This window comes from Apodemus sylvaticus, chromosome 8 (genome assembly GCF_947179515.1).
Source record: "Apodemus sylvaticus chromosome 8, mApoSyl1.1, whole genome shotgun sequence".
Taxonomy (NCBI): domain Eukaryota; kingdom Metazoa; phylum Chordata; class Mammalia; order Rodentia; family Muridae; genus Apodemus; species Apodemus sylvaticus.
Window position 1 is genome coordinate 54,003,787 of NC_067479.1, and position 26,144 is coordinate 54,029,930.

The window sequence follows — 26,144 nt, forward strand, 5'->3', positions numbered from 1 at the left end:
TTTTGAGAAACTGCTACACTTATTTCCATAATGTCTGTGTTAGTTTGCTCCCATCAACATTGAATAAGGGTTCTTCTCTCTCCACAACCTTTCCAACAGTTGTTGTCAGATCTCTTGATGATAGCCATTCTGACTGGGGTAAGATGGTATCTCAAAGTAGTTTTGGTATACAATTCCCCAATGGAGATAGTCAACACTTTTAAAAATAGTTATTATTTTTTGTTTCTCATTTTAAACTGTCTATTCATTTGGACATTTGTTGATTGGCAAAACTTAGGACTTTGCTAAGCATACCTAATGGATATTACAACTTTCTAATAGATTACTATGGTGGTTTGAATATGCTTGGCCCAGGGATTGGTATTATTAGGAGGTGTGGCCTTGTTGGAGGAAGTGTGTCACTGTGGGGATGGGCTTTGAGACCCTTGTTTTTCCTGTTTGAATTTGGAACAAGATATAGAACTCTCGGCGCCTCCAAGGTTGTGACTGCCTGAATGCTTCCATGTTTTTCCTGCCTTGATTGTAATGGACCTCTGAACCTGCAAGCAATTAACGCCAGTTAAACGTTGTCCTTCATAAGAGTTGCCTTGGTCATAATGTCTCTTCACAGCAACGGAAACCCTCACTAAGACAATCACTTAGAATACAAAATAAGTATGTGCTTACATATATGTGTGGAAATATAAAAACTAACATTTCAAAGAGTTAAAGCTGTCTCTGGAAGCAGGACTAAAAGGGATAGTGTCCTTGGACTGTTTTGTACTATTGAGTTTCTAAAATTATGCACACATTAGTAGAAATAAATTAATACTTTTAAAATAAGCCCACTCATCCAAAGATTAAAGATGTCAAACTTGTTACAGTTGATTTCCCCAAGTTTTTCTTTTCATATTTCAGTTTTAAGTGGTGTATTTTTATCTAGTATTTGTTTTTTCTAAAATATTTATTTATCCCAGAGAAACTAATTAGTCTCATTTACTTCTCCAAATCATCTTTGAGTACTCTTAAATCAGTTATCTAGTTGGGTTGTGTCTACACGACCTATCCACCAGGCGACACCTGATTTCTGAGACACATCACTCACAGAAGCAATAAGCGAGGCTCCAGCCAGTTCCCGTACAGCCTGAAGGCTCCTGCGGAGTTAACGTCACTTCCGGGGTCAGCCAAGCGCTATGGCCGCTAACGCGGAGCCGAGGCGGAGGCCGGGAGTCGGGGTCGGCGTGGTGGTGCTGAGCAGTGAGCATCCTCGCTGCGTCCTTCTGGGGAAAAGGAAAGGGTCGTTTGGAGCCGGCAGTTTCCAGCTTCCTGGGGGCCATTTGGAATTCGGGTGAGCAGGACGACCTCGGGGAAGCGGAAGTTTCGGGAATATCATTGGTCCGCCATTATCGGTCCGTGTGACCCGCGTCAGTGCGCGGTGGAGTTCCGTGTGTTCTCTATGGCCCTGGTGTCCTTCGGGATCCGGCCAGGAGGGAGCGCTGTTCTAGGACCCGGTCCCCATAAGTCGACGCTTTGCCCTCTCCTGGCTGCAGGTGGAAGTCATTTGTATTACTTAGTGCTTGTTGAGAAAGTAGATGTTTATGAAAAGCTGGGACTCTTCCCTTTGTCCCATGAGATTTAGATATAGCGGAGTTTTGTGAGACTGGCCCCGCCGCTTCTGCACGGTGTATGTGTCAGTCCCACAAAAGGGGAAGAGTAGCCAGGTGAGTTTCTACACAATGAAGAAACCCTGGCTGTACTAAAAAAAAAAAAAAAAAAAAAAAAAAAAAAAAAAAAAAAAAAAGGGTTCTAATCCCAGAGTGTGCCTTAAAATAAGACAAAAGTATTTAAAACACCCAGATCCGGTGTGGTTTCCTGTAGTAATATTTGGTAATATAAAATAATGTGGTGTTATAAAATACTTTGAAAGTAAAGCTTCAAGCTTTCCTATGCATTATCTAACAAGCACTATATTTGATTTTATAGACTATTTAAAAGGAAATCCTAGACTTCCTATTATCCGTTAATTACATGGGTCACTTTGTTTTTTAAAAAGATTTATTTGTTTGTTTATTATATGTAAGGACACCGTAGCTGTCTTCAGAGACACCAGAGGAGGGCATCTGATCTCCTTACAGATGATTGTGAGCCATTTTGTGGTTGCTAGGATTTGAACTCAGGACCTCCGGAAGAGCAGTCTCTCCAGCCCTGGGTCACTATTATCTAATAGATTTATTTATAAGAGACAGGGATCCATCAGCCTCAGCTTCCTGAGTGCTGGGATTGTGACATGACTGATTCCTGGAGGTGCCTCTCGCTGACTCTGCATTGTAGGGAAAGGAAACTTTACTCTACCAGGCTGACAACTTCCTTCCTCTTGAAGGTAACTTGTACTTCCTGTGTGACCTGGAAGCACAAGCCCCTTAACGCTAATCACACCCTTCTCTGTTGCCCAATGGCCTCCGTTTTGAGGCTTAAACTGGAATTTTGAAGCCTGAGGAAAAAATTGAATGCACTTTCAAAACACAATGACCCCATAAGGAAGTTGACGCTTCCCTTTTCCCTGGGTACAGTTGACTCGAAAGCCTGGGTTTTGTTGGTGGTGATGGTGGGTTGTTTTATTTTGTTGTTGTTGTTGGGTTTTGTTTGTTTGTTTTTGTTTTGGGGTTCTTTTAGGCTGGGGTGAGACAGGGTTTCTCTGTATAGTCTTAGATGTCCTGCTATTCCCTCTGTAGACCAGTCTGGCCTCAAACTCACAGAGATCCACCAGCCTCTGCCTCCAAAGTACTGGAATTAAAGGCATGTACCACCATCACCCAGAGAAAACCTGGGTACTTACCTGACACACTAAACTGCCCCCTTGCTGCCTAAGTCTTATCCCCAGGCCTGGGAATTAATGCTGGTGGTTAAATGTTAATTTTGTCTAACATAAAGTTCTTTGGGTCTTCAAATCACTAAATATAGAATATGCATAATGTCAAGATGGAAGGTTTTTTATCATTTTAAAGCATAAACTAATTGCCGTTGCTTTTTGTGCCATAACTTCCCAACCAGGAGTCTCCCCTCACGTGTATACTGAGCAGGCTGTGTGTCTTTTTCCAGAGAGACCTGGGAAGAATGCGCTCAGAGGGAAACCTGGGAAGAGGCTGGCCTTCACCTGAAGAATGTGCGCTTTGCCTCAGTGGTAAATTCTTTTGTTGAGAAAGAGAATTACCATTATGTCACCATATTAATGAAAGGAGAGGTAGACTTGACTCATGATTCAGAGCCGAGGAATATGGAACCTGAAAAGAATGAAAGTAAGAATCAGATACAACATTGTTACATTTTATTCCGTGTTATTCTTCAGAGAAACAGAGTATCTTTGCCATATGAAGAGAATTGGATTCTCTTTCTGTCTCTGCCCTCAAAACTTCCTGTGTTGAAGCTTTCAGAGTGGTGACTTTAACCCCAGCGCTTGGCTTGGCGGGCAGTGGGGAGAGACAGAATGATCTCAGGGAGTTTGAGGCCACTCTGGTTTACATAGAAAGGTCCAGGACTGCATACAAAGACACAATTTCAAAAAGAGACAAAAAACAAAAACAAAAATCCATGTTGACATTCTGATCTAGGGGTGTGGTGACAGGAAGGAGACCTTTGGGACTTGGAGGACAAAGCTTAGAGTGCACTGCTGTGACAAACTGCCAGCATTAACAGCACAAAGGGAAGAAGATCCCTTTAGCTCTGATTTCCTAAGATGTAGCCCACAGGCCTGGGCTTTGTTGATTCTGGGCCCTTGGTGAGAGGGGGTGTCCTGAAGGAGCCATAATAGAGGCTTCTCCCCTCCTTACAGGACTGAGGCAGCGTCAGAAGGACCAGGTGTAGGCATATCTTCATAACACAACTATACACGGTTCACACGCTCTAAAGTTCCCATTACCTCCCAAATAGCAGCAGCAGCAGCAGCAGCTAAGATCCACTGTTCACCACAAGACTGCATGGAGCACTGCATATTCAAACATGAGAGCCCACAAATGGGATTAGTGCTCACATGAAGGAGACCTCAGAGAGTCCCCACCACTTCCTCCACAGGAGGATACAGAGGGAGTGTGGTTGTCCCATGAGCCAGGCAATGGCGCTACCAGACATCACGTCCTGCCAGCATCTTGATCTTAGACTTCCAACCTGCAGAATTAGGGGAGCGGAATGACTGCAGGCTGCCGTGTTACAGCAGCGCAGAGACAGTGTAGAGATGGGGACACATGTAGCTCCCGAGGCATGTAAGATACAGACTGCCTGTGTTCCTGTAATGGTTCTTACACTGTCCTTGTGATTGAGGGCACAGTGAAACCGCCAAACTGGACCACCCCATGGTTAGAAAGAAAGGCTCGTTTGGAGAAATTGAAAGATGCTGTGGCTCTCTAGGGGTGGGGGAGGCACGGACTCCAAATGCACAATACAGACTAGTGACAGGCGGGGAAAGCCCGACCGTTTTAAAGAGCTAGTCTGTGGTGGGAGGCCTGTAATGAACAGCCTGGGAGTTTAGAGTGGGGGTGTGTGGGTGGGAAGTGGGTGCTCCCCATCTTTGTGTTACTAGGTAGCTGGATGCTGCACTTGCTGAGCTGTCGAGACGGAAGGCAAATGGAGGCTCTTCTGGCAGAAACCACTTCTCAAGTTTTGGAGAAACACTGACTTCATGCTTGTGTTTATCTACCAGCAATCCTTCTGTGTGCCCGGTCGGAATCCAGCCTGTAATGCCATTTAGACATAGCCAGTGGCCCCATTTTAGGGAAGTCCAGTTTAGATCTAACAGCCCTCTGTGACCTGGGCCGTTTTTTCCTCGTCTGTGAACAGCAGACAGCTCAGATGAGTTCAGGTAAGGACTGAATGCTCTGATACACGAGCCCCTGTCTCAAACAAACAAGAAGCAGTCCAGCGTTTCTCTGTCACCTTTCTCTCCCCAAGCTCTTCGTTCTGAACATGGGTTTTATTTGTACAGCCAAGCTAGGCCAGACATCGCTGTTAGTTTGAGTAGTGAGAAGTCACTTGTAAATTCAGCTCATGTTTTTCTGAATATATAATAGGTTAGTCTAACAAATGCAAGCCCCTTGCTTTCTGCCATCTCTGTGTACTGATTGTCAATTTCTCTTCTAGGTTGGGAGTGGGTTCCTTGGGAAGAATTTCCTCCCTTAGACCAGCTTTTCTGGGCTCTCCGTTGTCTGAAAGAGCAAGGTTATGACCCATTTAAAGAGGACCTGCACCACCTGGAAGGGTACCAAGGGAGGCACCTTGAAAGGACCAAGATGATTCCTTGATTAAAAAAATCTTCAGTAAATGAAAAGTTCTGTTTCAGGACAACTTGATTTTATCCATAGAGCCATGTATGTGGTCACCAGTTTATCTGCAGTCCCCTGATGGAATTCAAGAGCCTTCAGAAACCTTTTCTGGATTCATCATCTGCACCACTACTCGGTGACTTTTGTTGTCAGCCGCTTGGAGGCGAGCGTGATAGATTGCCTTGTTCTAGTTCAAACAGAGGTCGGTCAGGACTCAATGTGGCTATTCATGGTCAAAAGCGATGTGCCTACTGCAAAATCCGTCGTGCTTGATGGTTTCTCCTTTTTGTTTTCAGCCACTGGGACTTCTAAATGACAGTTCATGTAACTAGAGAGTATATGAAAAGCAGTATGCCGTATTCCCCTGGCTTCTGAGAGAATCCATGATAAGTGTGAGACTAGGCTGCGGATCCTACTAACGGCCAGGTCCTCTGCATCTCCCTTTCACGGCCTGAGACTGGGCAGGGTCCTTGTATGTTGGGCTTACACAGGGCAGTGCATGGAATCACCTACTGTGGGGGATTTCTCAGAGGTCAAGAACTTCCCAGAACATCACAGCCAAAGGTTGGTTGGCTGCTTTCTCTCCCTAGCAAATTGTAAAATTTTACTGTAAGAGATTCAACAGTGAAATGTCTTACAGAACAGCACTGCGTTGTTGCTTGCTTTGAAAGCTGAGGGTGATTTGGTTTTTAACCTGCTTCTGGCTTGCGAGGGGACTTCTGGTTTAAGAGAATCATGACCTTGGCCTCAGGGCCACATCCTTAGCTAAGGTTAACAGCTGAAGCCGCTGACCAGGCCTCCATGCTGATCAGCATCCAGGCTTGGGTCGCACGAGCCCTCAGCCTCCTTAGGTCAGGCATAGCTTGGTTTTCTGGCTGATGCAGTTTCTGTTACTGGGCAGTCATTGGCCCTCCTGCTGCACAGGGCCCTGCCAAGCTCTTCCTGTGAGGTGGGTTTTCTTCATCGCCATCTCTGTCCCGCACAGGTGCCATGTGAGCCCTTCATCCTTTACTTGAGGGCCCTGTTCTTTACCCAGTATTCCTGTTTCACCTGGGTTAATTCTTGAACAGGGCAAAACCACTGAAGATGGTTGGGGAGTGCTGGCCACACCTCCCGTGCACTGCCCAGGCAAATGACTGAAGAGAACTGTGCCTGCACAGCCCGGAGTTATTTTTAGAATGGTCAGCTATCACTAATCTCTTCATTTATTGGGTCTCAGGCTGGCTTCCAGCTGAGGATAACCTTAAACTTCCAACTCTGCCCTGGCTGCCCTGATGCTGGATGCCCTCCCTCTAAGTCTACACAGTAGTTCCCTGAGTGGCTGGCGCATCATTAGTTTCTTGGATTGCTTTGTTTTGGTACTGGGGGTTGAACTTAGGGCTTTACACATGACAGGCGACTGCCATGACAGACCGAATGCAAAGGTAGCAAGAGAGGCCAGCTTCCTCTGTCGGGTCAAACATCGAAGAGATGTGCCAGGATCTAAAATGACTTTCTCGCTAAATAGTTTATAAAAACTATGTTAACATGTATTTGATTTGTATCATATGGTCAATAAACTTTCCTAATTTTAAACTTCTAGTATTAAATATTATTTCATAAAAGCTTACAAAAATAAAATCTGTTTTTAAGGTTTTATAAAGGCATCCAAACCTAAGGGGGAGCTGGACATTTGGCTCAGTGCTAGACCACCTACTAGGCTCCGTTCAGTCCTCAGCTCCAAGATAAAAAAATTACAGGAATACTGTAGAAAAACATGGCACCCAGAGGGCTTCCGACTGTGCACTAGCCCTCAGCTCATCCTTCTTTATAAGCCCACTTCTGACATCCCTTAACATTTGTGGTTTGCTCTTTTAAAACACTGAGTTATCGTGATGTGTGCTAGATTTTTCAACATTTTTTTAAAATTACAATGTACTGTTTATTTTTTTATTTTTATTTATTTTTTTTTGTTTTTTGGATTTTTTTTTCCAAGACAGGGTTTCTCTGTATAGCCCAGGCTGTCCTGGAACTCACTGTAGACCAGGCTGGCCTCGAACTCAGAAATCCGCCTGCCTCTGTCTCCCAAGTGCTGTGATTACAGGCGTGCGTCACCACTGCCTGGCATATATCTATTTATAAATCTCATCTTCTCATACTTATACCTATGTATTTGTCAAAATGTTTTCATTCAGGTTTGATAAATGTATGGTCCTTAAGCTTCTGGGTCTTGAGAGGTGGCTCATTGGTTAAGAGCGCCTTAGAAGCCAGCATCAGCGTCAGCTGGCCTAGTACTCCTAAGACATCTGCCTGCCTGTCACACGGGCACTGGGGCATGTGCCGCCATGCCTGGAGCAAGTGGATTTTTTACCAAGAATCTATTTCAAAATGTTAACTGGTACTCAAGAGTAGAAGGCCAAGTTCACTTTTATGCTTTATGCTGTTTCTTAAATGTTCTGCGATAGTTATTACATAACTATCTAAAACTGATACTTATCTAAAACTGATAATTATATAACCATCTTGAACACAGATGTTAACTACTAGGTAGGTAAAAAGTTAAAAGTAACCGTTTTTGAGAAGCTACAGTAAAAAGCAGGTGACCACAAGTCCCAGACTAGTCTGATACCTTACATAAGCAGGAAGACCCAGTTCCGTCAAAGATGAGAAAACGTCACAAGGAGACAAGATGATAGTACAACATAGTGGCCTTCTTTCTAAAACCTTCCATACCCTATGTGCATGTGCGTCTGTGTGGTGTGGGATTATAACAAATGTTTTCAGTTTCGGTTTAATGATCTCAGAGACCTAAGTGTGACTCTGAGTTAAGATGCTCATTTTATCAAATGTACCTTATCACATATACCAGAATCTCATTTGAGTATTATAAAATACATCTGGACTTTTTTCCTAGACAGGGTGTCTCTGGCCTCCTAGAAGTCGCTTCATAGACAAAGCTGGCCTCAAACTCAGATCTGCCTACCTCTGCCTACTGAATGCTGGATTAAAGGCAAGGCATGTGCCACACTGCCCCACTTAAATTCAACTGCATTTAAATGTGTCATTCCTATACCGAAGGTGTACCTAAACTTAATATATACTTGAAAATTGAAAAACTTAAAGAATACAAATAAAACCAAGTTTATTTACACAAATTACAGTATTTACCACATATACATATTGATAGTCGTCACTGTAACAGCAGGTGACTTTACTTGCAGGTGAGCACACTTGAGATGTCACACACAGCTCACTTTGCCCTGCTCCCTGGCAGCTCAGCTCATTACATAGCTCGAGGCGCCCACACTCACAGCGGCCCCTCAGCCTCCCAGGTCCCAGACACCTGGCTCAGCGTCCTTCCTAAGAATTCTCCATGAGTTGTGTGTGTTTTCCTTCAGTCTCATTCCAAAGCTGCCACGTACAAACCAAACACAACAGTAATTCTGCTAATCTTCAAACATTTGTGTAACAGTTAGAAAACCAGGGGTTCAGGCTATAGGAAGAAAACCCACTTTGATTTTGAACGGGCTCTTTAGGGGGTCTGTGCTTTACATGTCCCCCTTGACAGAACTCTGCAGCACTGGAGTCTGTGCATGCCACACCTTTCTCAGTCGGAGTCACTACTGCTGCTTGAAGAATCTGTTGACATAACTTCAACGTCATCTTCGTTCTCTTTGTTGTGCCCAGGAGGCTCCAACAGAAAGTCACTGCTGTGATTTGGTGGCAGCATGTTCACAGACATGTCATTTGACTGCCATGGGTACTGTGGAGCAAGGACATCTGGGGAAAAGAAGCACAGGGATTAGTTCTACTTGTGGTCTACTCCCTTTATGCAAATATCTTAATTCTATCCACCTACCCACGTACCTTGTAGTACCAAAGATCTAACAAGATTAGGGATTCTCAATGCTAAAGACAAATCAGCAGAGTTCGCAAAGCCACACTTTAACACAGAAGTGATGCCTCAACTGGGCTGCAGAAAGCACAGTGCCCACCATGTCCTCTCCTTAGAAGGGTTCTTTCACATTAAAACACAGCACCTACAAAATGTGCTTATTCTAATGGGAGCATGCCTTAAAACCGCAAAAGTGCTCTTCAGAGGTCATGATAGGGATAGGCCAGGCCTGGGGGTGAGGCAGGAGACAGGTACACATGGGGGACAGAGGGGCTTAGGTCAGTGTCCTATGCACCACGGCAGGGTCTCTGAATGAAGCAAGCACAGAAAATAAACTGACAGGGAACCTGTGTAACAGATCTTGATGTCTACTGCTAGACAGTGCCTCACGGGCACCTCTGAGAAACCTGACTGCTTGAAAACACCCATCCGGTTAGCATTACCTGGCAGTCTACCTGCTGCAAGGGCATCCCCCGGAAGGTGACCATTCACGCCACTGGTGGAAGGATTATTCATCTGACCCAACAATCCACTTCTCATCTCTAAATCAGTTGGGTATGGCCTCCGAGGGTCTCCTAAAATGATAAAGACAGCTTTTAACTCAGGTTTTTAAAAAGCATTTATATGTTCTTGAAGTTCCCTAGTTCACACTAAGAGACTCAAGTGCTTTGTGAGACAGGTCTCAATAGGTAGCCCATGATATCCTCAAACCTGTAATCCTGCCTCAGCTTCCTCAGTAGTTGTCTTTACAGTATATACTGCCAAACCCTGCCTGAAGTTACAGTTAAAATTCTCAAGCTGGGCACTGTACCACACACCTTTAATCCCAGCTCTCAGAAGGCAGAGCAAGGCAGAACTCTAACTTGGGAGGCCAGCGTGGTCTATAAAGTGAGTTCCAGGACTGCCAGGGCTACACAGAGAAATTATCTCTAAATGAATGAATGAAAGGGAAAGGAGGGAGGGGAAGAAGGGAGGGAGGAAGGAAGAAAATTCTGGAAAATGAAAATTTATTGTCATTTGTTAAAGGTACACTATATTAATTTTTAAAAATAATTTGTTTTTTATGTTCATTAGTATTTTGTCTCATGAATGTCTGTGAGAAGGTATCAGAAGCTCTGGAACTGAGTTACAAACATGTGAACTGCCATGTGGGTGCTTGGAATTGAACTCAGGACCTCTGGAAGAGCAGCCAGTGCTCTTAACCACTGAGCCATCTCTCCAGCTCCCAATATAATAATTTTCAAAATGCACACATTTTTGTTTCTTCTCTGAATCCTCTCAGGAATATCCATTATCTATGTTTTGTAAGAAGTAAGAAAAAATAGCCATTTTAGCAAATGATGGTTTTCAATCATTTTCAAATGTTGGTTTAGTTTAGGTAAATTATAATAATCTCGATTCTTCCAACTTAATTCTTTTTTTTTTTTTTTTTTTTTTTTTGAGTTGCAGAAAAACCCATATCTTTAGAGGGGCTGGTGTAGGGGAACTCGAGGACCTACGTTCCCCTCTGAACGTTGAAACGCTAGTCTCCGAAAAGTTACTGAAACTTGGGCAGCCCGCAAAACCCTCGCTTCTGGTGATTTCGAAGGCGACCGCCGCCTTCAGACTTTTCCGTCCGAGAATAGCCGACAGGCTTCAGCGAGGAGCTCAGGGAAGTTCCCCAACTTAATTCTTAATTCTATTTCCTAGTGAGAACCTAACAGTAATGGATATGCAGAAAAGATCAGAACACTCACATGTTGGAAAGGACTGGGATGTTTACTAGGATCGTCTAAACCGAAACCTTTCTCCTGCCAACCTTTCTGAGTCTAATTCCTGAGTGAGGGTGGTGGGCATGTCTCCAACAATCACACCCGTAGCCCAGCATTTGGAAGTGGAAACAGGACTGCACAGAGGCAACTCAGAGATGGAGGTGGGACAGCTCAGGGTCACCTCCAAATACATAAGATGGAGCCAGTCTAGGAGACACAAACCCTGTCACAAAGAAACATGTACACACAGACTACTGTCTACACCTCTCTAGTTTTATCACGAAAACCTCCTGTCAATCCCATCAAAAAGGGACACTGAAGAGCAGTTTAGGATGGCACCCATACCCAGACTTGGTACCACCTATCCACAGGAGTTACTTATCCCCCAACTGCAGCTGCCGTTACTGTTTTCAGCAACATCAAACTCCAGTCAGGAGCGAGCAGGGTTGAGCTGATTCTCTCCATCCTCCAAGGAGGCCGCTTCTCCAGCCCGAGTCTCCCCTTGTGTTTGATCTGCAATGCTGTGCCTACAGTGTGTATCTTTGCTGTTTCTAATGCCCCAGCTCTTCGCAGGCCTGTGGACTCAACTATGTGTTTGCTCTGTGACCCAGGGACTTCTCAGGCTGATCCTTTGTAGAAATATAATGGCACCAAAGAATTGGCTTCTGGCCAGCCTAGGTGTTATAAGTATATAAACCTATTGCGTTGGAAGTGTCACAGATTAAACTATACCACCAAAAACAAAATGAAGAAACCACTTCCCATCACTGGTTGGTAAAAACAATATAAAAGAATTGGAAATAAAGTATCCTTCTGTGTTCTACATAGGCATGTAGAATGCTACAGATATACAGAAAACCCTAGCAGTAGCTACTAAATATGTCTGAGCAGTAGTGCTTCTGTGAGACTACCCTACGGGCATAGGGTCACAGATGGCATCACTTACAGCATTGAAGAAAAATACCTTTATAAGTGATGTTATTTTAGATAAGTATATTCTATATTAAATGGTTTTATTTAGATAACCTAGTACTTTTGAACCTGCATTCATCGGACATAAGAAGCACTATTACCTGGAACCCAGGTCAGTGGAGCACACACAGCATTGCTTGCACTAATCCTGTGTGCATACTTAATGATTTCTTCAGAGGAGATAGCACCTGAGTTGAGAAAATAGAACAATTCAGACCATTAAACACAAGTTTAGAAGAGCATACATCATAGTAACATACAATATTTAACTTCGAACTCTCGGGAAATAGGATCATCTTAGCCATCTATCCTCCCAAATACCTGCATATACACCAAAACTGCTATAACTATATTTCTAAACTAAAGAGCCAAGTTACCCATTCGGCAAAGTCAGCTAACATAAATGTAAGGCCAGCATGATAATGCCCAGTAATCTCAATTACTAGGCGACATCAAATGCAGAGTTCTTCTGAATGCCATAGTGAGGAACAGTAAACCAAGGGGAGCTTTTCATTCCAGCAACATTCAAGCTGCTAACCCAATGGTCTGCATCCTCTATGTGACTACCAAGGCAGAGGCTCTAAATGCACTGAGCACCAAAGAGTAATAGCAGTTACCGCTGAGGAATCGGAATAGCTTTTCATTCTATGAACTTTAGACCTGTTTCAAAAAGCACTATGGATTTCTAACCAGTCCTAAGCAATGGACTCAGCCTCCTCTCCTAGAGACGGCTTCTTGCTACAGAAGCCCACCTGTCTCTCTGAGAATATTAGCCGTTTTCTTGAATGTAAGAGCCAGAAAGTAGATTCCATACTGGCAAGCAGAGAACGAGTCAGAGATGGAGAAATAAATGGTTAGATGTAAGCTAAATGCACAGGGTATTGAAGCAAAACAGCTGTAATTTCACTCTCGGTATAAATACCAACTAGAACATGTAAGGCTTTTAAAGTGGGCAGGAGGCAGGCAGGCAGTGTCTAGCTGATGGTCTCTGACTCAGTGTTGCCCTCCCAGTTCAGCTGTATGGTTATCATCACTGTCTCTGCCCAGCCTTCAAGATCCAACTTAAATCCCGCTTCTCTTTCTCTCATTCTACATTGCTGAGGGATCTCTCAACACTTTTGTAAACCATGTCTTCACTATACATGTACGTAAAAAGCACTGACCCCCTTCTATTATTGGTTATAAAGTAAAGGAGGGTTGCAAGATCTGTCTACCCTCTTCAGGATGCCAACTACAATGCAAGAACATATCACATCCTTCCAACAGCCTGACTGTAGGAGCTTTAGAAATTTTTTTTTTTTTTTTCGTGTGCACACACATGAGAATGTGTGTGTGTGTGTGTGTGCGCGTGCACGTGTGCACATGCACAGCCTTCTGTGGGCTCTAGGGATCACAGATGCACAAGCTTGCTCCCCACTGCAGTCACCCCGTCCTTATCCACACCCTAAGACACGATGACGCCTTGTACTTCAGGCAGGCGGCCTTCATTCCCGTGGTACCAACCTTTTCTTGCTTTCTCTATTGACTTGAGTTTCTCCTTTGCCTGGTAAACAGCTGTTGCCTAATTTGAGCAAATTTAAAATATAAATTATTCTTAACTATATCAAGCACAGTTTTTAGATATACAAGGTTACTCACTGACAGAGACAATATACAAGGCTTGGAAATCTCTGAAATTTATCAGTGATCTTCTAAAGCATCACTTAATATCATTTACGTCACATTAAACATCAGTTATATTTAATGAAAGAGATGTAGTCACAACTCAGTCTGCGATTAATACATGGCTGTTAGAAATACATGAATGCGCAGGGAGGGAATACGGTGTGGAAGGGGTTCTGTGGGGATTAGGGTAGGAGGAGAGAAGATGAGGCCTTCGAGTAGGAGGTATGCCTGGGAGCAGAACACACCAGTCCTGCCTAGACAGACAAGACCGGATGTGACTGTGATACTGTGCAAACTATGAGATAAAGGCACATTTTCCTTTTTCTACTTTTCTGTATTTTCTGGTAAGTAAATACTACTTTCACTAGAAAAAAATTTAAATTTTAAAAGCATTTACTTAAAAATTGAAACAAAGAGCCGGGCAGTGGTAGCGCACGCCTGTAATCCCAGCACTCTGGGAGGCAGAGGCAGGCGGATTTCTGAGTTCGAGGCCAGCCTGGTCTACAGAGTGAGTTCCAGGACAGCTAGGGCTATACAGAGAAACCCTGTCTCGAAAAAAACCAAATCCAAAAAAAAAAAAAAAAAAAAAAAAAAAATTGAAACAAAGACCCCAAAGCATTCACCTGTGATGGTTCCCTCTTATGGGCAAAACACATGCACATAAAATATTTTGTTTTATAAATGGAAGTAAATTTTCTAAATAATAAAGAACAAAGGAACACCTAATATAGAGCCTTGAGTGATAACTCACCAACTTAAGATGGAAAAGCAAACAGATAAATGAAATTTTAAAAACTTTGTGAAACTTAAGATGTTTATTGACCCAAAATATTGCATAAACTAGATATTTTTGATTTCTAATGTCAAACCTTAATTAGGTCAAAATAAAACTCCCTTCCTATTTCTATAATTTAAAACATTTACATAAAATACATACCACAAAAGAAATATAGGAAAATATGGAGGGGTCATAGAACCATGGCTAGGATGCCGCTTTGAAACTTGTCTGGGCCTGGTGATTCAACCTTGCAATCCCAGCACTAAGAAAGCTGAGGCAGGAGGATAGCCACCAAGTTTGAGGTCACAGTTAGCATAAAGTAAAGCCCTATCTTGCCAACTGAAAGAGGTAGCGGGCTAGAAAGGTTGTGCAGGGGTTAAGAGCACTGGCTGCTCTTCCAGAGGACCTGGGTTTGATTCCCAGCACTTACACTGTGGCTCACAAAACCATCTATAACTCCAGTTCCAGGGGATCTGGTGCCCTCTCTGGCTTCTATAAGCACCAGGCACACACATGCCATACATTTCTCCCTTCAAACTATGATAAAAGACCTTTCAGAAGAGAATGAAGCAGCTCCCCTCTCTTCAGGACCAACCATCAACTCACCAGGATTTGCTCTGCCTCTTTCAGCTGTTTCTGCAGCTGCTGAATATCACTGTCTCTCTTCTCTACTTCCTTCTCTAAAGCTTGCATTTCATGGTGGACTTTTCCCTGATTAAGTGCTAATTTCATTAGTTCTTGAAAGTCCCCATCTCGGTGAATTAGCAGCTCCAAGACCTGTGGAGTAACAGTTGATTGCATCAGACAAGAGGATCATCAGGACTTCCACCAGGAGACAAGGAATCCATTTTGAATTGGCTAGGTTTATAAATTTTAACACCTTGAAATATTCTTAATCAGCATTAACAATATACACAGCCCACTTGTGATAATTTGGGAAACTGTCTTAATATCAAGAATTGCCATTCATTCTGCTCCTCTTCCATGATGAACAAATCTTTCAGCAGTAGTGCCATGACAAATCTCAGGTTTATTCATCTTCCAAGGATAAAACTTTAAATTTATTCTTATACATACAATGGAATTTAAAAAAAAAAAACTTCCAAAATATGCTTTGAGGCGACTTTAGTTGGCACTAAAAACTTTAAAAATTTTGAAATGCAATTGTACTAACATATTAGAAACTATATCACACCCAGTATTGCTTAAAATGCAGACAGCTTAGAAAATGAGGTGGTTAAAAAGATAAAAGAGTAAAATGAATAGATGACATATGTAGACATGGCAAAGGCCACAAAGATTACTAGGGAACAGCAGCCCAGGGTTCAGCTTGCGGCCCGTCATCTGCTAGGAGCACGACACAGGAAATCCACTACCCTCCACGAGCCTACTTTCTCCTCTAAGAAGATTCATTAATAACACCACTTACTAGACGGTGTTGCTACCTGAGATTGTTCTGAATACTCCTGATGTAATGTGTAACACAAAAGCGCTCAGCAGGCCAGGTACTGTGACCACACCTGTAACTCCAGCATTGACATAAAGGCAGGAGAATCAGTAAGTTCAGGGTAAGCCTGGGCTACATAAAAACCCATCAGAAAAGAAAAAAAAAAGAAAAGAGAAGAGAAGAGAAGAGAAGAGAAGAGAAGAGAAGAGAAGAAAAGGAGCTTGGTGTGTGTGTGCACACATTTCCCCCTTAAATTTAACCCTACTTTTTATTTTTCTTAGATTTAAAATAATCATACGTTACTGATAACATAAAGAAAGTGAAATCATAAAGAGAGGGAGGTGGTTTTTATGGACTCTATTTATCATGCAGGATGGGGGTTTCCAAAGGGTGCAGGTGTGAGATATAACACTAGAAAAATACATGTGAAACTTGTTCAAACAGGTGAAACTTGTTCAAACAGGTAAACTGAGAACCCGGCACAGCACAATAAAGAACTGTATAGTGTTTCAAGGAGACTCTCTATTTTAACGCATCCCTCCTAAAGAAACCTTATCAATGAACAGCTCAGACCGGGCCTGGTGAAGGGAAGTCACAGTAAGACTCTCAGCCCCGTTTCTCCAGCTTCTTCACATCACCCATCAGTATGTTTTTTTAAAATAAACTTTTACTGATTCTTTGTGAGTTTCACATCATACACCCCAGTCCTGGTCACCTCCCTGTCCCCTCATATCTGCCCTTTGTCCTTAAAAACCTCCAACTAGCCGGGCAGTGGGGGCGCACGCCTGTAATCCCAGCACTTGGGAGGCAGAGGCAGGCGGATTTCTGAGTTCGATGCCAGCCTGGTCTACAGAGTGAGTTCCAGGACAGCCAGGGCTACACAGAGAAACCCTGTCTCGAAAAAACCAAATCCAAAAAAACAAACAAAAAAGAAAGAAAGAAAACTCCAACCAATATTTTAAAAACACAACAAACAACAACACAAGTGAAGCACAGACAGCATCTCCTCGCTGAAACTGTGGTGTCACCGTGTCCCACAGTGCAGCCACTGTCCTCACATCTCCACTTCCACGCGTTCACTGCAATGGGTAGCTGGTTTGAGGTCTCTGCCTTCCGTGACCCCATCTGTATCTGATCCTCATAGGGGCTCCTCCCAGCTAGCCTGATGTTGCCCTGTGTTGTGGACATCCTGCAGCTCTGGATCAGCAGGACTGGCCTTTTTATGTGTCCCCAGTGTTCACAGGTGATACCTATCTTGGGATGTGCCAGATCAGAGCCCTGAATCTGGGCCTGGGTGGCAGCTGAGCTGCTTACCCTTCTGGCTCTCCCTTACCCGCACCATCAGGGAGCTCTCCAGCACTGCTCCAGAGAGCTTACCTGCACACACTCCTCCAGAGAGCTTACCTGCACACACTCCTCCAGAGCCAGCTCCACTGCGCTACCCAGTCAAGGTTCTAGGCACACCACCTCCAAGTGCTGCTGCCAGCTCTCCTGGTCGCACACCCTCAGGGCTGGCTTGCCCACCCTTCACCATCAGAGCCAGCTCCAGCTCAGGTGGTGCAGGCCCATTCCTGAGTGCTACAGTGAGCGAGTGGGCAAGGCTAGGTCTCCTTATTCAGGCTCTCTGGACTACCACAGAGGGCAAGGAGGCCGGGGTGGGGGTGGGGAAATGGAGAATCACCCCTGCACCCACACCACCTCACAACAGACAAGTGGCAGGGCCCACTCTCCCAAGTGCTGCAGGCAGCAAGGGGCAGGGTCAGCTCTCTCAACTACTGTAGGTGGTAAGGGACAAGGGGGTAGGACATCTCCTGACACCCAGGACACCTCAGGGCAGATGAATGGCAGGGCCCGCTCGGGGCTGACTCACACATGCTCCCTCAACCAAGGACTGTGCTGTCCTTGTAAGGTGCAGGGCCAGCTCACCCACTCTTATGACCCTGTGGTGACCAGAGTAAGTTTCAGGCTAGCTAAGGCTACATACACAGAGAAACCTTGTCTTGAAAGCTACCCCCTACTCCAAAATTAGAGAAAAAAAGAAAAAAGAAAGGAAGGAAAGGAAAGGAAAGGGAGGGAAAGGAAAGGAAAGGAAAGGGAGGGAAAGGAAAGGGAGAGAAAGGAAAAAGAAGTTTCTGACTCAGAAAAAGAAATTAAAGCATCTGTACTTTGAGTGAATAGTATAGATAGCTTCTCAGATTGACATGCCTTTTGATTTCCATTCATTTCAAGTCTCACTGGGATAAAGCAATAACATAAAGGTGTCTGTAATAACAACTTTCTTCCAACATACTGTTTTGGTCTCCATTTTGTAAGGCTTTGTTGGTTAACTCAAAAATAAAGGAATAAATTCATATCTAGACTAAGAAGAACCTCAACTCACATGTGCCTGCCTAGGTCACTACAGTGCTGGAATTTAAGATGAGCCATTATGTACAGCTAGGAACTTTCACAGGCACGGTATTACATAAATGCTATCACGAAAAGTATCAATGTGTCAGGCACAGTGACACAGGCCTTTAATCCCAACACTCAGAGGCAGAGGCAGGCCAATGGCCATGAGTTTGAGACCACCCTGGTCTACAGAGTTCCAGAGCAGGCAGCAAGACACTCTCAGAAAAGTGCAAAAATAAAATAATGCTTTTTAAAAAGTATCAACTTAAAGGTTTCAAGAAGCACACTGTTCTCACACAAAATAAATATCAACCTTCAAACAAACATTAACTTATCTTTCTCACTTTTTTCAAGATAGGGTTTGTTTATCTGTGCTGGCTGTTCCAGAACTCCCTCTGTAAACCAAACTGGCCTTGAAGTCAGAGGTTCGCCTGCCTCTTCTCAGCAAGAGCTGGGATTAGTGTGAGCCACCACTGCCCAGCATTAATAATTTTTTTTAATAAAACAAACAACAAGAACATAGTTTACCTGGTTTTCCTCTTCCAGCTGTAACAGCTTCTGATTTCTTGAAATTGCAAGCATTTCTATAAGTTCCCTAAAAGAAAAACAACCATCAGGGTATGGTGATACTTACCAGTAAACTTGGTATTTGGGAGGACTGAGCCCAGACTCAGATATCTAGTGAAAACTTTTCATACGATACAATACAAAATAAAAAATACAAATACAAAAGAAACTTTAAATTGCTGCCTGCCCCACCTGATTGTTGGGTTTATGATATTCCCAACATGCTGAACACTCACGGTGACTATAAACACTTCAGCACTCACCGGCTACTGCACATGATCATCAAAGACTCAGTTGTGATTTACGAGAAAACACCCTGACTGAACTGTCGGTCTGTAAGCCAATAGAGCTGCCATTTGTGTAAATTATGTTTTCTTGTAAAACGGCACTGATTGTCATGGCTGCCTTCCCTTGATAAGACGTCAACTGGTAAATTTAAGACTGTCAAGACAATGTGGAGTATGACATCCAATTCAATCTATCTCAGCCACACACACCAGCCACCCCACCGTGTCCTGACGTTTCCGGGCTTTTTCAGATGATGGACTATCTACCAGACGCCTAACAAGTCTGATGATTTTACAAGCAGCCCATTTGTTGGGGAAGCTTGTCCTGCGACCACCTGAATAGGAATTCCATCGGTGGACTGCAGAAGGCTGCGGCTCAACCCTTATTAAGTCTGGTCCACAGCAGTTTTACACATTTGTCTCTCTCGTCACTCTGGGCTCCTTCGTGTTGGCATCTAGCCTCCCCTTCACTACACTATCCCAGCACTTTGCACCGGGGTGGGGTGGGGGGGGGGCGGGGCGGACATGCTTTAAATGTCTGTTAAGTGTCCATCAATGAGAGGGCTCGGATCTGGCCCTCTTACCGGCCACTAAAGTTTTGACTGTCTTGGGGTTCCAGGTCATTGTGATTGAAATAGATGTCTGTCCCCTTGGTGGGGAAATGCCGCCCAAAGCCCCGGAAGGCTGTAGACCCCACGTCCACCGGAGACTCCCCAGCCCGCCTACCACAGTCAGCGCCCACAGCCGAGCCGGCCGGAGCAGACTCCCAGGCCGCGGTTACCTCGACAAGACCTCCAGATCTTCCAGCGCAGACAGAAGCCGCTCTCGCGTACTGCCAAGGCCTACCATTCCCGAAACGCCTCCCATCCGCTCCTTTTCCTTCTCACCACTTGAAGAGGCCGCCATCGTCCCGCTGACCGCCAGACGTCGCATGCGCAGTATGAGCTAGCCTCAGGAGGGGCGGAACCGGAAGAAGGAAGAAAGAGTAATAGAGATCGGGAAGGAGCGGTCCAGCTAGAGCGCCACTTATGGTCCTGGAGGTGTACTGCAGTTCTAGCGCCATCTACAGGGCAAAGGAGGGCTTATGCTTCGTCTCGGTCCTACATGAGGCGCTCCAACTGAACCCAAGGATGAAAGATACTTTTCCCAGTCTCCTGGGTCTTGTTTCCTCAATATCAGTGGAAGGATTCTAACAAAAGAACTTTTAAAAACAGGGGGAATTACATAATTATTAACTCCTATTTTGTCTGTATTCCTATAATAAAATCCCAGTCATCAACTTTGGTCTCTCGTGAAGTTGTAGTAAACTTGGAGCAGGAAGTAAAATCCTTTCTTCCCTCCCCACTCATTTGTTTGGTAGCAAATTAAAATATACTTGGCCTGTAGACCAGGCTGGCCTCAAACTCAGAGATCTGCCTGCCTCTTGAGTGCTGGGTTTAAAGGGTGTACCACCATGCCTGGCTACGAAAATTCAGTATCTTAACCAGTGTATGTATAGGGTTTACTGACATTAAATTGCTGTTAAACAAGGCAGTTGTGACACATGCCTTTAATCCCAACACTCCAGGAGGCAAAGGCCGGCAGATCTCCTGAGTTAGAGGCCAGCCTGGTCACATTGCGAGTTCTAGAACAGCCAGGGCTACACAGAGAAACCTCATCTCAAAAAACGAAATGAAACGAAACCAAACGAAACGAAACGAAACAAAACAAATTGTGGTTAAATAACATCCCCCAAAACTCATCATCTTGTAAAATGTAAAATGTATACTCATGAAGGTCCGACTTCCCGTTCCTGGAAACCACATTGTGCTTTCTGTTTCTATATGGCTATTCTAGACATTTTGAATGAGTAGAGTCACATAGACTGTTCTAGTCTGGGGTTGGGGGTTGTTTGTTTGTATTTTTTGTTTTTGTTTTTTTAGGGGATGGCTTTTTTTCTTTCTTTCCTTCTTTTCAGACAGAATCTTGCTGTGTAAACTAGTCCTAGACTAAGAAGGAACACACATCACAGCCTACTGAATACCAGGCTGATTCATTTAGCATAATGCCATCACGGTTCATGCACATTGGCTTGGAGACAGAATACTCCTCCCTTGAAGTCTGAAGAATATTCCCCTCATGTGCTAACCGTACCCCCTGTAGGTACTGACAGTGTATAGGTCTGTTGCCAAAGCAACAGCCGCCATATACCTAGAATTCAATGGCCCACCTTTACCTGTAATTACGTCATCACCAGTATATAACCGGGCAGCATTTCTCCCCGACTCCCTTTTCTCTCTTTCTTTCCTTCCTTCTTCCCGCCCGCTACCCCTTCTCCCATCTTAAATAAAGTCCCACGTGTATCTGTTTGGCCTGGTGTATCTTATTGCGGCCCACATCTCCACCGCATCTGCGCGGTGCGCGCGGCGGGAGACAGGTAACCTGTGCTGCAGCAGTAGGCAGGTGGGCCTTTGCGAAGAAAAACCAACACCCCCTATCTGATGGGCACTTAGCTGGGTTACATTCTTGGATTTTAGAACTCATACTTAGGCCTGGGTATCTTCCAACAAAATGTCCTGTTCATTTATTCAAAGTGATTGTTGAAATGAATTAATCAATAGTGTAAACAGTAGTTCAGGAAATAGTGTAAATAATCGGCCAAGTATGTATTCCACGGCAGGCCTGGGTGTCAACACTGAAGCTGTACCTCTTCCCACACCTGCAGAAATCAACACAGTAGGGAACTTTCCCTACCAGGAAAAGCCAGGGTTCCAGCTATTGGCAGTGGGGACTCCATGCTGAGTCATGTCCCTGTTATCAAAAATGAGGTAAAGAGGCCACTCACAGCCAGGCACTGGAGTGCTGACTTCATTTCAGGTCTAATCCTGCCCACTGTCCTGTGGAGTCCCACTCCTGGACTCCAGACCTGGCAATCCCCAGGGAGACTCGTGTTTATAAATCCACTCATAAGCACAGCTGCATAGTTTGAAATGTCGATTTATTCACTTAACAATAAAAAGAATGGTGCTGAGCACATTTCCCCATAAACACACCTACGGGAAAGTCCGTGACCACAATAGCTGTGTGGTGAACTTGAATTAGAACAAAGGAGGGGAAGCTACCTGCTCGACACGCGGCGCAGCCATGAGACCATGTGTCTCCAGAGTGTGGGGAGATCTGTGTTAGAGACCAGAACGTTTGTGCTCAGGAACCAAGGTGCCTTCTTCCCTACACCATGCCAGGGAAGCACGGGCAGCTTTTGTTTCCTGCCCTTCCCCCATCTCTTTGATCAATCTCTTCCTGTGAGCACGTCAATCATCAGGCATCATAATGAATATTATTTATAAACATGAGAAAAGCGCCTAACAAAAACATACAAAAGTTTAACACCATCGCCTCCGGAGCCTCATGTTCTATCACGTGCAGCACAATGGAGAGGGTTACTTTCAATGTTTTTAAATATGACTTTCACCATTTGCTCTACAATTTTAAGCTGATACACTGTGTTTTTACTGAGCTCCTTTGTGAATGCATTTCTTTCCTACGATGATGAATCAGGACTCACCAACACCCCTTCTCCTTTCCCCTGTCCATTTAGGATGACATATTCTATGCTACCTGTGATACGGACACACCCCACTGTTATTTGCTCTATGTGGTCACCATTTGTATCAGGCGTCTAATAGAAAACTCTGTGGAGATTTCTAAAGAGAAGACTTTCAAAAGACCAGATATGTAGTTCTGCTCAATGGAAACTTTTCTCAGTTATACATTTATGATTTATTTGGGGGGCGGGGAACAAGATCTCAACTGCCTAACTCTGGCTGCCCTAGAATTTTCTTTGTAGACCAGGTTGCCCTATCCCTCTGCCTCTGCCTGGCATGCGCTGATATTCAAAATGTGCCCCACCATGCTCTGCTCCATTAGGAATGTCTTACTGCAGATAAAAAGTGTGAAAGTTTGAAGATAGGTCCTTTAAAGAGGTGATTAAGTTAATTGAGGGTTATTAGTGTGGGGCCCTGTCTATCTGACTGGTGCCCAGGGAGAGTCAGAGATGTGCCAGAGATATGAGAAAAGGCCCTGGGAGGGCACAGTGAGGCAGCTTTCTGGAATCCTAAAAGGGAAGCCAGGTCTGCCTGCTCCAGGCTCCGTGGACTGAGGCACTGATCTCCAACACGGTGGAACTGCAGGAGCAGCCTCGGAGGCTCACACGGAGGCCATGCTTGTCAGTGAGCACCTGAAGAGTTCCCGGAGCCGCAATGCCTTGCACATGCATGGTGCGGCTCACTGAAGCCAGGGCCTTCTCAGTATCAGCCAAGTATGCACCACTGAGCTACATTCCGGGCCGTTTCCCCATCTTGATATGTGTTGCTGTCTTGTCAAGACCTCAAGCTGGTCTTAGTACCGCTTTGCCTGCTACAGAACCCCCGGATCTCGACTCTAACTGAGACTGCATAATCAGTCTATGTCTGTGTTCTAAATCCTCCCCACATCCTGGAGTCATTTCACATTCCTGCCTGTCTCCAAGCAGCAGCCAACGCCTCTCTTTGGTCCTCCCCTCGAAATTTAGGATCTTGCTTTACTCCGTGCACTAGTGCACTAAGAAAGGCACAATCAAAAGAAAGGGCTCCCGTGCTCTGTCTCCGTTGTGTGAAGCCACCCCACACACACCACACCACACACCCGCTGCCTAGCACACGAGCACCCGGCATCACCCGGCAACAGGGCAGAGAAGAGAAGATTTTAGGAGGAGAGATGGAGCCCTGTGCATGAACTGCGGCGGTTAGAGTGAATTAGTTACGGGGGCAGTGCCCCCTTCCCTCGGGCAGGCGCGCCCTTCTGCTCTTTTGTCGTGGGATAATGCAGCAGGAAGGTCCTTACCACACACAACCCTGTGGTCCCTGTCTTTTCAGTCTCAAAAAACAGGAGACAAAAAACAAACAAACAAACAAACAAACAAACAAAAAGCCCAAAACCAATCAACCAACCAAATAAAAACCTTTGAGGAGTTTGTTCTCCCCTTCCACTATGTGGGTTCTGGGGACTGAGCTCGGGTCTTTGGGCTTGGCAACAAATACCTTTCTCACCCAACCAAATTTCTGTTCTATAGACATTATCCAGTGCAGGATGTTCTGTAATAGGAGCACAGCATGGACCAAGACACTCTCCAGTTCCCCCGCCTAGCCGCTAGCACAGCCGTACATCAATGTGTACTCAGAAATTCTGCTTTTTCCCCCCTACTCCACTGCATGGGATTACTGCACAATGATGTAGTGGGCAGAGTGGGCACTAATAAATATCAGATTTACCAGCCGGGTGGTGGTGGCGCACGCCTGTAATCCCAGCACTCCTGGAGGCAGAGACAGGCGGATTTCTGAGTTCTTGAGGCCAGCCTGGTCTATAGAGTGAGTTCCAGGACAGCCAGAGCTATACAGAGAAACCCTGTCTCGAAAAAAACCAAATCCAAAAACAACAACAACAACAACAAAAAAGATTTACCATTGATAGGGGAGCTGAAATCACCAAAGAATGGATACTAAGGGAAATTTAAAGGCACTGAAAGCAATACAAACTATTACAGCTTGCCTGTAAGTAAGAAAGTAAGAAAAAGTTAGTTTCCAATATTTAACGTCACATATTTCTTAATATACTTTATTTAAATCAGGTCCCTAAATGCGAAACATCCTCAACTAAAGATGGAATAGTTCAGTTTCGGCGCTGGGTGCTGCTGTGGAAACTCTCGAACTTTCGTCTACAATCGGCTTCTGCTCTGGAAAGCCCTTGTCCCCGGACATTTCCCGGATTAAGTTTCCAGGCTCCTGTTGAAGATCAGGGGCGAGGCGGAGGAGCACGATTAAGCATTCATCTCCCAAGAGCACGCCCACTACATTCATTAGCTCCATCCTCCAAGAAGCAACACGCTCTGACACTCTACCTGAAGGCATGGGCCTCAGAGCCTCTAATCTTGGGGGAGAAAACATATCTACTGTAACATCAAGCTTCAGTTTGTGCCTACCCAGGGATGACCTCCCGTAAGAGGAATGGTAGGGCTGCCTTGACGTAAACACAAGGCCGCGTAGCCCCCAAAAGCATCTCCTTCAGGAGGACCTCATGGAGGACTGCCTGACAGACTTAAGGATTGCTGGTGCAGACAGTGCCAGCCAATCGGGAACTGCTGTTTAGAAGGGCTGCTTTCCTGAGACCAATGGGCACGGGTGGAGCTTGCGGTGGTGTTCAGATGAGCTTGCTGTGGTGTTTCTCACCTGCTCTGTGTATTCTGTGTTGTTGACTGGGCCATCTCACCTCCAACTCCCAAGAGCAGGTAGGGTCAGGCAGCTGTGAGCAGTCCAGGGCACAGGTGACAATCCCCCAAAAGCCATTTTCGCTGTTACTGCCTACCACTTATGGTTTCTGAAACTCTATCCCCCCTCAATTGCAAGCTACGTGTGGTGGCATATATACTTGTAATGGTAAGACTATGGAGGCTGAGACAATAAAAATCACAAGTTCAGGGCCAGCCTGGGTTACACAATGAGTTTTCTAAACAAACAGCAGAAGCTACTGGGTTAGGGGTTGCTGTGTATTAGAAAACACACACACACACACACACACACACACGTATAAAATCAATTATAAAGCCTCCAAATATGCCATTTAATTTGTTTTTCACAAACCAAGTTACCCAGTTAAACCTAACGAAGACTTCTGTGCAATAAGAAGATTCACAATCTGAATGAGCTACACCCTGTGAAACCTTCCTCAGAAGAAGCCTACCACCTCATTTCAAAACCACCCTACTGAACAGGTAGGATGGCTCAGCAGCTAAAGACATGTAGGACCGTGAAAGGCAGTCTATGTTCTGGTTGAGAAAGGCTTAACTTCTGGAGACACCATCTATTAATTCTACAAGGTATGGCCCCTTGCTCTGGACACTAGGCTTCTGACACGATGCCTATGCCGCGACTCCATAATCCTGTGGCAATCAGTCATGTAGGGCAATGCCCCAAGCCCCTGGTATTCTGTCTGGACTCCATCTCCCACAGGCACCTGGCAATAACCAGGTGTGCTCCTCCTCACGGTTACCTGGCAACAGCCAGGTAGGCCCAGCCCACTATAAGAGGGGCTGCTCGCCCCCTTCCCTC

At 44.9% G+C, this 26,144-nt stretch overlaps 2 protein-coding genes across 3 annotated transcripts; one reads left to right on the top strand and one right to left on the bottom strand.

The window, feature by feature from the left end:
* Positions 1–1,132: 1,132 nt before the first annotated feature.
* On the top strand, positions 1,133–6,866 carry Nudt15 (nudix hydrolase 15). 2 transcript variants are annotated; one of them, XR_007979237.1, is made up of 4 exons: positions 1,133–1,327; positions 3,079–3,275; positions 4,553–4,831; positions 5,110–5,197. XR_007979237.1 is itself a non-coding variant. In XM_052190958.1 (3 exons), exons 1-3 carry the CDS (start codon positions 1,173–1,175, stop codon positions 5,268–5,270), a joined length of 513 nt encoding a protein of 170 aa, XP_052046918.1. In that variant the 5' UTR covers positions 1,133–1,172; the 3' UTR covers positions 5,271–6,866. The 2 variants fall into 2 exon arrangements, 1 of the variants encoding a protein (XP_052046918.1); XM_052190958.1 differs by lacking the exon at positions 4,553–4,831 and having other exon boundaries at positions 5,110–6,866.
* Positions 6,867–8,395: 1,529 nt separating this feature from the next.
* Med4 (mediator complex subunit 4) lies at positions 8,396–19,983 on the bottom strand. The gene is made up of 7 exons (XM_052190971.1): positions 19,805–19,983; positions 18,698–18,764; positions 14,938–15,108; positions 13,392–13,449; positions 11,990–12,076; positions 9,609–9,740; positions 8,396–9,050 (listed from the first exon to the last, which is right to left on the bottom strand). The coding sequence occupies exons 1-7, from the start codon at positions 19,954–19,956 to the stop codon at positions 8,878–8,880; spliced, it is 840 nt and encodes a 279-aa protein (XP_052046931.1). The 5' UTR covers positions 19,957–19,983; the 3' UTR covers positions 8,396–8,877.
* Between the last annotated feature and the right edge of the window lie 6,161 nt (positions 19,984–26,144).